The sequence below is a fragment of the Cyprinodon tularosa genome, unplaced genomic scaffold, assembly GCF_016077235.1.
Source record: "Cyprinodon tularosa strain WSP-4 unplaced genomic scaffold, ASM1607723v1 ctg331, whole genome shotgun sequence".
Classification (NCBI taxonomy): Eukaryota; Metazoa; Chordata; class Actinopteri; order Cyprinodontiformes; family Cyprinodontidae; genus Cyprinodon; species Cyprinodon tularosa.
Genome location: NW_024039043.1, coordinates 897167 through 909919, shown reverse-complemented (window position 1 = coordinate 909919; position 12753 = coordinate 897167). Strand labels below are relative to the sequence as shown.

Genomic DNA, 12753 nt, shown 5'->3' with positions numbered 1-12753 from the left:
CCATTGCAACCTGGTATGATAAACTCACAGATTGAAAAGAAAACTAAAAAAGCTGAATAGATTTGAAGGAACAATGATTTGAAAGAGAAACTTTGCATAACCAATTCCACTTTCTGTTATCTTGAAGGTTCATGATGAAAAGGAACAAACCAGGCTTAGTCAGCAGCAACTCCTCTGCACGGCTTCTGGAAGACGTCATTGTTGAAAAGGATAACTATGACCATCTTATCCAGAGCGCTAGAGTAATATTTCTTCATTACCTCATTTCATCACAACTAATTGATTGTGCTAAATAATTTTTCTTTATATATTTTAATATTTTTGTAGTCTGCAATTTTTAAGATGGATTGTATTGCTAGCCTTCTATCCTAGATGGGGAATATTAAACAAACTGTTAAACAATGGCTTGTGCACTTTCATTATGCTGTTGTTCTTTTCCAATTACCAGCCACACTAATACAATAACTGCATAAACACGGTTTGAATACCCAACCATACACTCAATGACCTATTTGTTTCAGTATTATTATGCAGTGAGGGTTCTTCCTGGCCAGGAGCCATTCAATGTGTGGATAGGCTGGGTGACCTCTGACTTTCATCAACATGACACAACGTTTGATGCGGACAATGTCGGCACGGTGACTGTCACCCTCGGAGATGACACTGGCAAAGTTCAGGAAAGGTTAATCAGTGCAAAGAGAATTGCATATTTTTGTGAATATATAAGAGTTGATGGCTTACTTTTCCTTGTTAAGTTATAATCTGCTCAGCCTCATAATTTTAATGTCCCATTTGTGTCCTATATGCTAACTGTTGACTGAATGTTTTCCAATCTCTCTGGTATAGTGTGAAGCGATGCAACAGTTTCATGGTTTGTGCTGGAGAGGCCACAGGTCTGTCTCAGAGTCGTCGGAGTGCAGGGTTGGAGATTGGCTGCTTGATTGATTCAGCGACTGGACTGCTCACCTTTACTTCCAATGGCATTGAAATGTCAACTTTCTTTCAAGTAGGTCCTGCAGCAGATATTGTACCTTGCTAATGTAAAACCACATTAAAAAGTTGTGGTGGACCTATAATTCAGCCTCCCTGACTCAATAGAAAAACTACCTCTAGTTTCAATAGAGAGTGACTGGAGACATCACAGTCCTTTGCATTCTAGGATGAGATGGGTGTATTTTTTTTTTTTTAGATCTGCTTAACAGAAAGTTATTGTTAGACAAAGAACCAATATAACACTTTCCTGATCAGACTAATTTTCAGTTGTTTGATGCACGATTTAGTCTAGAGGGCTGGACGTGTTCTTGTCTTTTACCTCATGACTTTTCAGTCTGATGGTCCAAAGTTGTCAAACATCAGATAATACCGCCAGGTGCTTTTAGGGATGCTGAACTTGGAAGTAACAGGTCTAGTGCCTCTAGTGGCTTAAGGTTATAGTGTTTATTTAGCATTGCACATATCAATTTGACACTTTTCTTATGTATATACTTGGATATATACTAAAGTCCTGCTAAAGCAATTAAGTGCAACATCATTATAATCTATTTCCTATTACACCTCATTTCCTCAACGGATTATTTAGGATATATCTGCTTTGAATAGACAGATTCAAAGTTTTGAAAAAACAAAAATAATACTTCAAGACATTCATTCTTAATTAAAATTATGTCTTTACTTTTACCTACTCAGTCCAGCACAATCAAACAATTTAATCGTAGCTCTTGCTGTTTGTGAATGTCTATCTGCTGGATGGTAAACTAGTTGTTAAGGATTGTCCTCCCTTTAGTTGCAGCCATGTGATTTATACAGCTCTGACTAGCTTTCCTGTTACAAAAACATCCCCTCTTCATAATGCTATCACAATTACAGTATTGGGTCTTTTGTAGCATTTGCTTTTTCTGCTTGCTTTCATAGAATAGCTACAGCTGAGATAAAATAAAGCGGTAGGCCTTGAAAGATAAGTGGTTGCTTATGTTTTTTATTATGTATACAAGTATTTTTCATGTGACTTACAGCAGGAAGAAAGAACTTTAAAAGCTTGCATCCTTTTATTCTTGCTTTTATACTTTACTATATCTAAGTAAAAAAAAAGGTTGTAGCATAAAACATGAAAAGTGAGTGGCAATGAGCATGTACGCATGAATGGTTATTCTTCTGTTGAACAAATATTTCTGTATGCAACTTATGTTTGAGAAAGCACGTCATTCAAGCTGTTTTAGACAAATGTTAATGGTTTACATTACATAATTAAGCTGTGAAACTATTTCCCAACTAAAATAGGTGGAGGCTGGTACCAAGCTGTTTCCAGCTGTTTTTGTCAAGCCAACCACCACCAACATGTTTCAGTTTGAACTTGAAAGCACAAAGGTAATTAATGCCAATGAACCAATATGAAAATATAAAGTTATTAATAAATCTTCTAACATGATAAATAAAAAATAAATTCAAGTTGATGAACTATAGTGATGCTGTTATTTTTTTCTAGAACGTCATGCCCTTGTCATCAGGTTTGCTTCGCAGTCAGAGAAGGAACCCAAGTCCTCAGTGCCCTCCAAGGTTTCAGGTTCAGCACCTGAAACCTGTCACATGGACCAGAGTACCAGACAGTGGGTTAAAGGTATTTGTAGATCGACCAGATGAGCACCATGGCTGGAGAGTCCAATGCTCTGATCCCCAACAAGTAATGATTCTTCAGATTCCTGAAGAAAATAGGTAAAAATAAAAAAAAGAACCAAATAATGTGTGGTTCTATTTACCCATTTACATAAATATTTTTATTAAGCAAAATTTTACATGTCCGCAATTTTAAATTACAATAGATTTGCATTTTTTTTTAACCAGGTACCCTTCAATATCCCCCATTACAGTTTTAATTAGATTTTAAGAAAGCAAAACCTCTAAAACTTTCCTTAATTTTTCCTTGACATTCACTAGGTGTGTTGACATTTTGGAGCTGTCCGAGGTTGATGACCTCCTCACTTTTCATCAAAATATCCTCCTGCTCTACTCCTCGCTAGCTGCCTTTGGTAACAACAGAGTTTGCCATGCTCTGTGCAGTCACGTTGACCAGTCACAGATCCTCTATGCTATTCAGAATCCTAACCTCCCGGGGCAGCTCCGCTCAGCGTATTATCAGCTCCTTATTCAGGTACCTGTTGGAATTAATACAAACAATGATAATAACAAAGCTTTTGTTACCTTTTATACTTTTTATTTTTAGGTTTATCTAAGCAGCCACACAACAGCATGCCTTATGATGAATCATGAATACATAATCCCAATGACTGACCAGACCAGAGAAGCCTCATTTTATCTCGGTATGGAAAAGTTTTCTGGAGGGATTGCTCAAACACCAGAAGGCATTCCTAGCACTTGCAGAAGCAAGTGCCTCAAACCGCAGATGCATTTCTCATCTCCTTGTTTTGTCAGAGGTTATGAGACTGAAGAGGAAAGTGTGGCTGAAATAGCCTGCACAGACAGCCCAGAAATTCCTTTGGACATACTGAAGAATTTGACATTGGACATGCTGACTGCTGGGGTTGTAGCTGTCGGTCAAGCTGTGAGGGATCCTGCAGGAGGAAGTGTTGAAGTTTTGCTTGTTCCACCCTTAAAAGTGTTGTACAGCCTTCTGGCCATGGGAGTGTTTGGGGATGAAGACCTTGCAAAGGTTCTTTGGCTAATTGAACCAAATGTATTCTCCAAAAACATCAAAACTGTTGAAGGGAAGGAAAAGGAAAGTGAAGATGATAAACAAGGACAAAAGAAGAGGAGCACAAACCATGATGATATTAATAAACAAGGGCTTCTTCAGATGAAGCTTCCAGAAGCTGTCCAACTTGAGGTGATTGTATATTTATTTTCGTTCACTAAACCTAATTTTATTTAATCAAATTGTTATAAGTTGCTCTGAGCAGCTAAAGCTTGAAATGTATTGTCAAGGCAGTCATCTATATTTTTCTAAAAAGAGGAGAACATAAATGTGAAGTGCAAAGGAAATAAGATTTGGTTTTATTTAAAGGTTATTTACAGATTCACACATGGATTTAGGTTTACTATAACTGGGCCGTTTTGACATAGAGATATGATCTGAACCAGTAGTTTTTATACTTCCTATAGCATGAACATCTCTTCTGTTGTATTAGAGGATTAGAAGATTACTTCAGAATGAGAAACATTGGCCAAAACTATCCACTGTACCTCAAATGTATATTTACAGTTTTTAATCTTCTGGTGAACCAGTGCCCTAATTTAGGTCTCTTTCTCTAGTAGTCTGTTATGGCACTGCAATGTAGTTTGCATCCACCCTTCTTCCCATCAATTCTCTTAATAAGTTAGAAAAAGTCTCTACATGCTGATGCTGCCACCATAATGTATCTTGGGGGATGATCCCATCAGAGTTAGGTATTTTTTTTATTTCAGTCTAATATTTTTTAAATTTTTCATTTGTAAAACTTTGTATGTAAACCTAAGTGTCTCAGCGCTTCTTCTTCCATGTGTTTACCTATGGTAAAGGAAGCTAGTCACCAGGCCGTACTTTAAATAATTGCAAAGGAAGTTTAGTTTAGTCTCTAACTTACATTTTTTATTCAAATTTAACTTTGTGGATTTAACATGACAGAAATCTGAAAGAGTTTATGGATATGATAAGTGCCAGTGCAACCCTGACTAAGAAAGATTTTCCACATCTCCTCTTTTAGCTTTGTCATCTGCTGTCCTACCTGTGTGACTGCCAGGTGCAACACAGAGTTGAAGCAGTGACTGCATTCTCTGCAGACTTTGTACATCGGCTACAAGAAAACCAGAGGTTTCGTTACAATCAGGTCATGCAGGCTCTCAACATGTCTGCAGCACTGACTGCTCGCAAAACCAAGGAGTTCAGGCTTCCTCCGCAAGAACAGGTTGAGTAGCCCTGGATAGATACAGAACTTAATTAGACTTCATAATAACTGTCAAAGGGGATATTTACAGATTTTAAAAGTGAGGTTCTCTCATAAGGTATTTGGTAGTTATGATCTTATCTGAAATTAATATTTCTTTCTGGATCTTTATTTAGTATACATCCAAACTATTAAGTTTCCAGATAACGGCCAATTATCTGAGAAGAAACTCAGAAACGTCTTGGTTATGTGAACCCCATGACCCTTTGAATAATGCTTGTGTTTGCATTGGGTGGTTATTTACAGAGAATCCAATGAATATTTATTTAAAAAATGAAGGTAGGAGGTGTTGCATCTCTTATGGTCTTAATGTGTGAAACACAAACCAAAAGTGGAAGGTGTAAAGCATTTCTGATCTTTGTAAACTGTCAAACCAATGTAAAAGGCAGTTTGGAAAGCAAACATACATACTGTAGTAGTTTATCAGTTTACTGACTTTTGCAGTTTATTACTTTTCTGCTGGACTTTTAATATGGTCAGAAATGGTTCATTCTTTCTTGATCCATATCCTGTGAAAAACAAAGTAATTGGCTTCTTTATGAATAACTTTCACTTTACAAATGTGGGTACGGTTTAAACAAGAATTTAATCTCTACCAACAATCTTTGAAGAATTAAGACTGAGACTGAGCCATAGTCTTTTCTTAGACTTTTCCAACCTGGCATATAAAAAAAGTATGTACTAGTTCAAAAGTATATGTACTTTGTTTTTTATGATCGTCTCTAAAGTAAATTTTTAATTGCTGTTTTTATAAGGTCTACGATTGTAAGTCAAATCCCTTTTCTGAGCACACAAACTTGGCAAATTAATCGATTCTCATTGTTTAAAGTTCTTAGGGGTTTATTTTGGTCGAGGCCTATGTTTCAGAAATGCCTTAAGCTTTAACTCGGATCTGTACCAAATAAGAGTAAAAAATAAATTTCCGGTTAAATATTACCTATTATTTAAAAAATCTATCCCTTTTAACAAGATAAATAAGTATGGTTCACACTACTTTTGTTAACCTTTTTCTTCAATTTTTTCTCCATTTAAAAAGATGAATTTGCTGCTAAGCTTCAGGGAAGATGAACAACAAGAGAACTGCCCCTGTCCTGTCGAACTCCAACAGCTATTATTGGACTTTCACCACCTGCTCAACACACACTGTGGTAATAATATGGTTGATCTTTCAATTATTAAATCATGGAACTATGAAACCCTCATAGAGGGCAACCGCTCTAATTACCATAAATCGTAAAGATCCTTTTAATATCTGTCTTATCAAGGCACTGAAATGGTTCCAGACTTAGAGGAAGAAGATGATGCCAAAATGTCTTTAAAAGATTGGCTTTTTTATCGAGTTGGACATAAAAAGAAACCAATAGAATTGAAAGAACATAAATCTTCCCCCCCAAGTAAGCCTGCTTTTATAGATTTTGAAATATGAGAAACTCTAATTTTTCACTTAATCTAAGATTTGATCTTCTGTGATTCAGTTACCTTTCGTCTGTAGCAGGGAAAAATATATGTTTAGAAAATTGTCTAGAATTGGAAAAATGTAAAAGTGTATTTTCTGGCTTTTTCATGATAAGTGCCTTCAGGTCCCACAGTCTAGTTTTTATCAACACTTCTCACTTCCTGGCAGAGTCTCTCAGAAGACTGATTTCGGAGACGATGGTGTGCTGGGCTCAGGAAAGAGAGATAGAAGATCCTGAACTGGTCAGGGCTATCTTCACTTTGCTATACCGCCAGTATCAGGGCCTCGAGGGCCAAATGAAAGGGTCACTGTTAAAGGCATATACTATCAGCCAGTATTCCATGGAGGACACCATGGCACTCCTGTCCTCCCTGTGCCAAATCCGTTCTCTCCTAAGTGTCCGTATGGGGAAAGAAGAAGAGAAGCTGATGATCAGAAGGCTTGGGTAGAGAAAGAATTGTCTCTTGTGATGCATTATCATAATTGTGTGCACTGCAGTGATGCTTATTGTTTATATTTGCAGAGATATTATGAACAATAAAGTTTTCTACCAACATCCCAATTTGATGAGAGCTTTAGGCATGCATGAGACTGTGATGGAGGTGATGGTCAATGTTCTGGGTGAAGGAGAGTCCAAGGTAATGGATTGACAGTTATAATCAGCTGTTGTTAACACATTATTGTCTTTATCTATAAATACATATTATGCTATAAACTGTAAACTAACCCACTTTAACTTCATAAATGTTACTGTTTCAGGAAATCACTTTCCCCAAGATGGTAGCCAGCTGTTGTAGATTCCTTTGTTATTTTTGCCGTATCAGTCGTCACAATCAGGGAGCTCTATTTGACTGCCTCACCTACTTACTGGAAAACAGCCGAGTTGGACTGGGTAGGTTCTTTATCTCCTCAAGATTGTAACATAGTAAATTTACCAGCTTTATTAGAATGAGTTTTAAAAATTTTCACTTGTTTTTTTTTTTCTTCAGCTTCCCCATCCATGCGTGGCTCCACTCCTCTTGATGTGGCAGCAGCCTCTGTTATGGATAATAATGAGCTAGCATTATCACTAAAGGAACCTGACCTAGAAAAGGTGTAATGCTATATATATGTTTTTGTTTTGTTTTGTAGTTTGCCAACAATGTTGTGAAAGGCCACATCAAAAAGCAAACAAAAACCATGTCTACTTTTTCTAATCTGATTTACAATCCAGGTGGTTCATTACCTTGCTGCATGTGGCCTCCAGAGCTGTTCAATGCTTGTGGCAAAAGGCTACGCTGACATTGGATGGAACCCCGTGGAGGGAGAGCGCTATCTGGATTTTCTACGCTTTGCTGTCTTCTGTAATGGTACATTTGCACGATTAAAGCATGAAAAACTACTCTTAACAGGGTTTTTTTTTACTTTATTACTTGTCATGGATGGTGATAAGCTTAATAAAATGCAATCAAGGAAAGAGTCGTAGTACACTCAAAAAATTGCTTGGTAAAAGGTGGCCTAATTGGGGTAACTTTGTAAACCCATTACTGGGTCAAATATAGACTGATCCAAGCCAGGTTGATTCAACTCGACAAAGTTGGATCCCTGGTTTGATCTTGTCTACTGGGTCTGATTTCCAAAACATGGATTTTAGTCATCCAGAGCTAATAGTAAAAGGTATAATGAAGGATTTCCTTGAATTCGTTAAAAGATATTATAAATACAGATGCAGTCAATCTGATAAATGTCAAAACGTCCACTTAAAATGTGTAAACATTTCTAGGTATAACTTATACCTAGAAATATACATATAAACTTAATTCTTGTGGTGTATTTTTCTTTTTAGTTCATGAAATTCTGTTTCTGCAGGTAAAAATGTAACTTAGAAAATCTGCTCTTACTCTAATTACTCTTATTACTCTGCTATGGCTCTAGATACTACTTTGAAATGAGATAAATGTTTTGCATCCTAACATCACATGAACTTATGACATTAAACTTCCCTGTGCCCCTACTTAATATAAAGAATTGCAAAAACATATGAATAAAACTATTGAATACTCTCTTTATTACAACCACGGTTCTAATTATTTATTGAGGCATTTAGAAATGCTTATAATGCTTATAATGCATTGGATAATAATTGCTCATGGGAGCTGAATGATTCAAGTAAGGAGCAAAATGCAAAGCCTAAAAGCCACAAATAGCTGCTTCATTTCATGTTCCCCATTATCTTCGACATTTGGAACAGAGGTAATTCATTCTGCTATTGATTATCTTTTTTCTGAACCAGTGCCTAAAAGTCATCCCTCCGAATTGCCCTTGAGGTTGTTTACCATTCAGCCAAATGGCTTTCTGTTTGGCCGGTGTCTTTGTGATTTAAAGTTCTATCTTTTAGCTAAAGCCTTCAGTTTGTGCTATATTTATAAGAATATGATTATGTTGCTTCTGCTAATATTTTTTTTCTCATAAATTCAACAAAAATTTACTTACAGTCGAACAAAACAAGAATGACACATAATGCACATAGCCAGTCCAAAGTGTTCTTTCTCACACAGTCTAAAACAATTAAGTGTTTATTTTTTCTTTACTTTCTTTGCTCTTTTTCCCAAAGGTGAAAGCATAGAGGAGAATGCATATGTGGTCTTGCGGTTGCTCATTCGTCGGCCTGAATGCTTTGGCCCTGCGCTAAGAGGAGATAAAGGAGATGGACTCCTAGCAGCAATGAAGGAAGCCATTAGAATCTCTGAGGACCAGTCTATGGATGGACCTTTACCCAGTCAGCACTCAAACAGAACAATGTCTGTATCACCCATTGGAGGAAACATAATGGATAATCTAAAATTAACATCTTGTGTCACATCAAAAAATCTGTCTCAAAAGCTCAAAACTTTTGTTTCCTTAAATAATGTGTGATTGTTGACATTGAAAATTTCTTACGGCTTTTGTGGTCGATTTCTATCACAGGGACGCTCCAAACAACAATGACGATGACCTTATTCACATGGGGCATGCCATCATGACCTTCTATTCAGCGCTTATTGACTTGCTGGGACGCTGTGCTCCAGAGATGCATGTAAGTAGTTTCTACTACAGCAGATTTTCATGCCACTGAGTTACATCTAATGACCTACCAAAAAAAAAAGATTATTTGTTCTTTGAATGTCAAAATAGTGAACATAAATAATGATAAACATATGCATTTAATTTATTATAAATCATGGCATTTGCCAATCATTTAAAGAACCTTTTCTTCTGTACTCTTTATTTTGTAGCATTTAATAATGTATAAAGTATATTTGTAACAAGGATACATATTCATCTAACATATAATACAACTCATTAGCGAATCCTGACATTATATATATATATATATATATATATATATATATATATATATATATATATATATATATATATGCTCACTGCGGCTGCTGACTATTTAGGGGGAAATATAACTTACCAGATGTTCTCTTTTCTGAACTGTTGATCAGCTAATTCAGGGCGGCAAAGGAGAAGCCATTCGCATCAGGGCCATCCTGAGATCACTCATCCCTGTTCAGGATCTTGAAGGAGTCATCAGCCTCTGCTTTAAACTCCCATCAATTTCTGAAGGTCAATGTGCGGTATTTGTCTTTTAACATAAAATTTTCAGGGTGAAATATAAAGATATATTTTTCCCTATACAAATTTATTTGGTCAGGATGGATGAAAAAAAATGCTTAATCTAAAATGGTACAACCTTTTCTCTTTATCCCCAGTCCAGCTTACTTAGAATCAATTGGAGTCGTAAACATTACTTGATCTTATTTTGTTTTGTTTTATTTAATGACAATAGTCATCATTTAAAGAGCCATGATTTTTCCTTGTAAGATTGTTTGCTTTTTGCAAAAAGCTGACGGATACTTTACATTCTATCGGATTCTACTTGCTAAAACCTGCAATTTTAATATTATATCTACATTGAACACATTGTCAATAACACGAGGCCCCAAAGCTTCGGGTTGTAGACGTATGTCTAAAAGAAGCGCACAACAAGATATACTGCATAAAACAAATGTCAACTCCATGATATGATTAAAAGTTTAGGCTAGTTGTGGTCTAGTCTTTTGAATATTCTCTAGTTTGTTTTCTGGTAGAAAATATAATTTTATTGTATGATTGTTTCTTTTTTGGGGGGCTGTACTGCTGTGGAAATGTATGCTTTTACCTTTTTATAATTTGTCATTTATTTCCCTTTGAGATGATTGTAATTTTGAATAGAAGCTAAGTTAAACTAATACTTTTTGTTATTGTCTAGATGGTGTGCTGGATGAGCCTGACTTGTCCACAGTGTTCTGTCCAGACCACAAGGCTGCTATGGTTTTGTTTCTGGATCGGGTTTATGGTATCCAGGAGAGGAGTTTTCTTTTGCACCTTCTGGAAGTCGGCTTTCTGCCTGACCTTCAAGCAGCTGTTTCTCTGGACACTGTGAGCGTTATTTTACCTCACTAATCCAAAAGGCGTGTTTGTGACTGAATTAAAGCTAACTAAATAGAGCTTTAAACACTATATATTTTATAGTAAAAACATAAATATATTTATTTTTTTCCTTGTTTCTTTTGGCATAAAAAATGCATAATATTTAATATAAAAACATGGATATGCTTTCCAGTTGTTACCTGTTAATTATGTTCCTTCCATCACTAGACTCCAAAAGTCTCTCTTTTTTTTAATACAGACCGCCCTAGGATCAACAGACATGGCACTGGCTCTCAATAGATACTTGTGTACAGCTGTTCTTCCCCTGCTCACCAAACATTCAGCCCTATTCCAGGATTTGGAGGATCATGTATTGCTGGTAGATTCCCTTATCCAGGCAATCTACAGGCTCTCTAGAGCTCTATGCTTGACCAGGGCTCAGAGAAACACCACAGAGGATTGCTTGCTAGCTTTGTGCAGGTGAGATTGGAAACTAACAGACAGACGATTCCGTCTTGAAGTTGAGTTTTACCAACTTTAAGACAAATAAAATCCAGTTTATTTGTTATTATTTAATTTATCTACAGGCGAAGTTGCATCTTTCTTTAGTATTCAGAGTGATATTCTGATAGATTGTTTTAATCCTATTAAGAAATAGTAGATAAAAGACATCTTTATGTAAATCTTACACTTTATGCTTACAACAGTGCTTCACAGCACTGTTTATAACACTTGCGGGTTGTTATTTTTTACATTTATGCAATCTATTTGTGTTCTTAATTTTGTTTTTACAAATAGAAATTAAAAAAATATATTACTCTCACAAATGGTCAACTTCACATAACTTCACAATTAAAGTAAAACAAGTTTTTTGGTTGTAATTTAACAGAAACTAAAGTACATGTAGGAATGATTTAAAAACAATACTGGTATCACTGAATGCATTTTAACGAGGGGGTTTTATCTTTGTTTTGTTTTTTTCCACTAAAACATGGGATGCAACATAATCTTCAAAAAAAGAAAAAAAAACAACTAACCAACAAACTCAATTGTGAAACCCTAATTATATTTATACATATTGTATCTTTGGGCATTTTAAGTATTTTTCCTGGATTTCTGTCATTCTCACAACTTTCTGTATCCATTGACCCACCCAGCCATAAAACCGCAAATAGAATGTATTATGATTAATTATGTTGTTTCGCCAATTTGTTCTTAATTTACAGAATTTAATCATCTTGTAAGATTAATGATTACCTTGCCTTTATGAAATTACATTAGTCACTCCTCTGTGTATTTAGACATTTCTGTTAGTGTGTATGTGTTAGTGATGGAGTTGGAGGGTTTCATGTTATCAGTTCTTGGTCTTTTTAGTAATCTCCAGACATCTACGATGCAGCCTCTCCTTCAAAGGCTTGTCTTTGATGTTCTCCATCTCTCAGACCACAGCAATATGCCTCTAAAAGTAAGTATATAAATAAATTAGATATACTCTTAAAATAGTATATAAGATTTTTATTTATGTTTTCTTAATTCACAGATGTTGACCAATCATTATGAGCAGAGATGGAGGTATTATTCCCAAGCTGGAAGGCAGAATGACCAGAACTTTGCGTCTGAAGATGAGCTCAATCTGTCTACAAAGTTATTCTGGAGTGTTTTTAAGAGCTTGACAAAAAAGGTAAGAAATTATTTATACATTTTCCTCAACTTTTACCTAAAATTTTAAACACACTCAAATAATATTTTCAAATTGAATGGACCAGTTGAAAAAAGGACATTGTATCATCTGTTATCTTTTCAACTCTATCCTTTTACCATTCTCTGCCTATTTTAGGAGAAACAGCAAAATGCATTTCATATGTGCTCTTTTGGTGTATTAGGAGAACTTTAGTGAAAGAAGAAGGAGCACAGTGGAGATAA

General features: G+C 35.7%; 1 protein-coding gene across 1 annotated transcript in view; it reads left to right on the top strand.

Annotated features, from left to right (window-relative positions):
* Window positions 1-12753, top strand: part of ryr2b (ryanodine receptor 2b (cardiac)) — a 113395-nt gene that overhangs the window by 29466 nt on the left and 71176 nt on the right. Inside the window, exons 31-52 of the mRNA XM_038293906.1 lie at window positions 128-242; window positions 522-682; window positions 847-1006; window positions 2278-2364; window positions 2483-2709; window positions 2932-3145; window positions 3218-3838; window positions 4695-4895; window positions 5971-6082; window positions 6200-6328; window positions 6559-6835; window positions 6914-7028; window positions 7150-7282; window positions 7380-7483; window positions 7604-7739; window positions 8984-9170; window positions 9337-9445; window positions 9864-9984; window positions 10670-10839; window positions 11090-11310; window positions 12205-12295; window positions 12371-12511. Coding sequence (XP_038149834.1) covers window positions 128-242; window positions 522-682; window positions 847-1006; window positions 2278-2364; window positions 2483-2709; window positions 2932-3145; window positions 3218-3838; window positions 4695-4895; window positions 5971-6082; window positions 6200-6328; window positions 6559-6835; window positions 6914-7028; window positions 7150-7282; window positions 7380-7483; window positions 7604-7739; window positions 8984-9170; window positions 9337-9445; window positions 9864-9984; window positions 10670-10839; window positions 11090-11310; window positions 12205-12295; window positions 12371-12511 — 3832 coding nt within the window. The remainder of the gene's footprint in view (window positions 1-127; window positions 243-521; window positions 683-846; window positions 1007-2277; window positions 2365-2482; window positions 2710-2931; window positions 3146-3217; window positions 3839-4694; window positions 4896-5970; window positions 6083-6199; window positions 6329-6558; window positions 6836-6913; window positions 7029-7149; window positions 7283-7379; window positions 7484-7603; window positions 7740-8983; window positions 9171-9336; window positions 9446-9863; window positions 9985-10669; window positions 10840-11089; window positions 11311-12204; window positions 12296-12370; window positions 12512-12753) is intronic.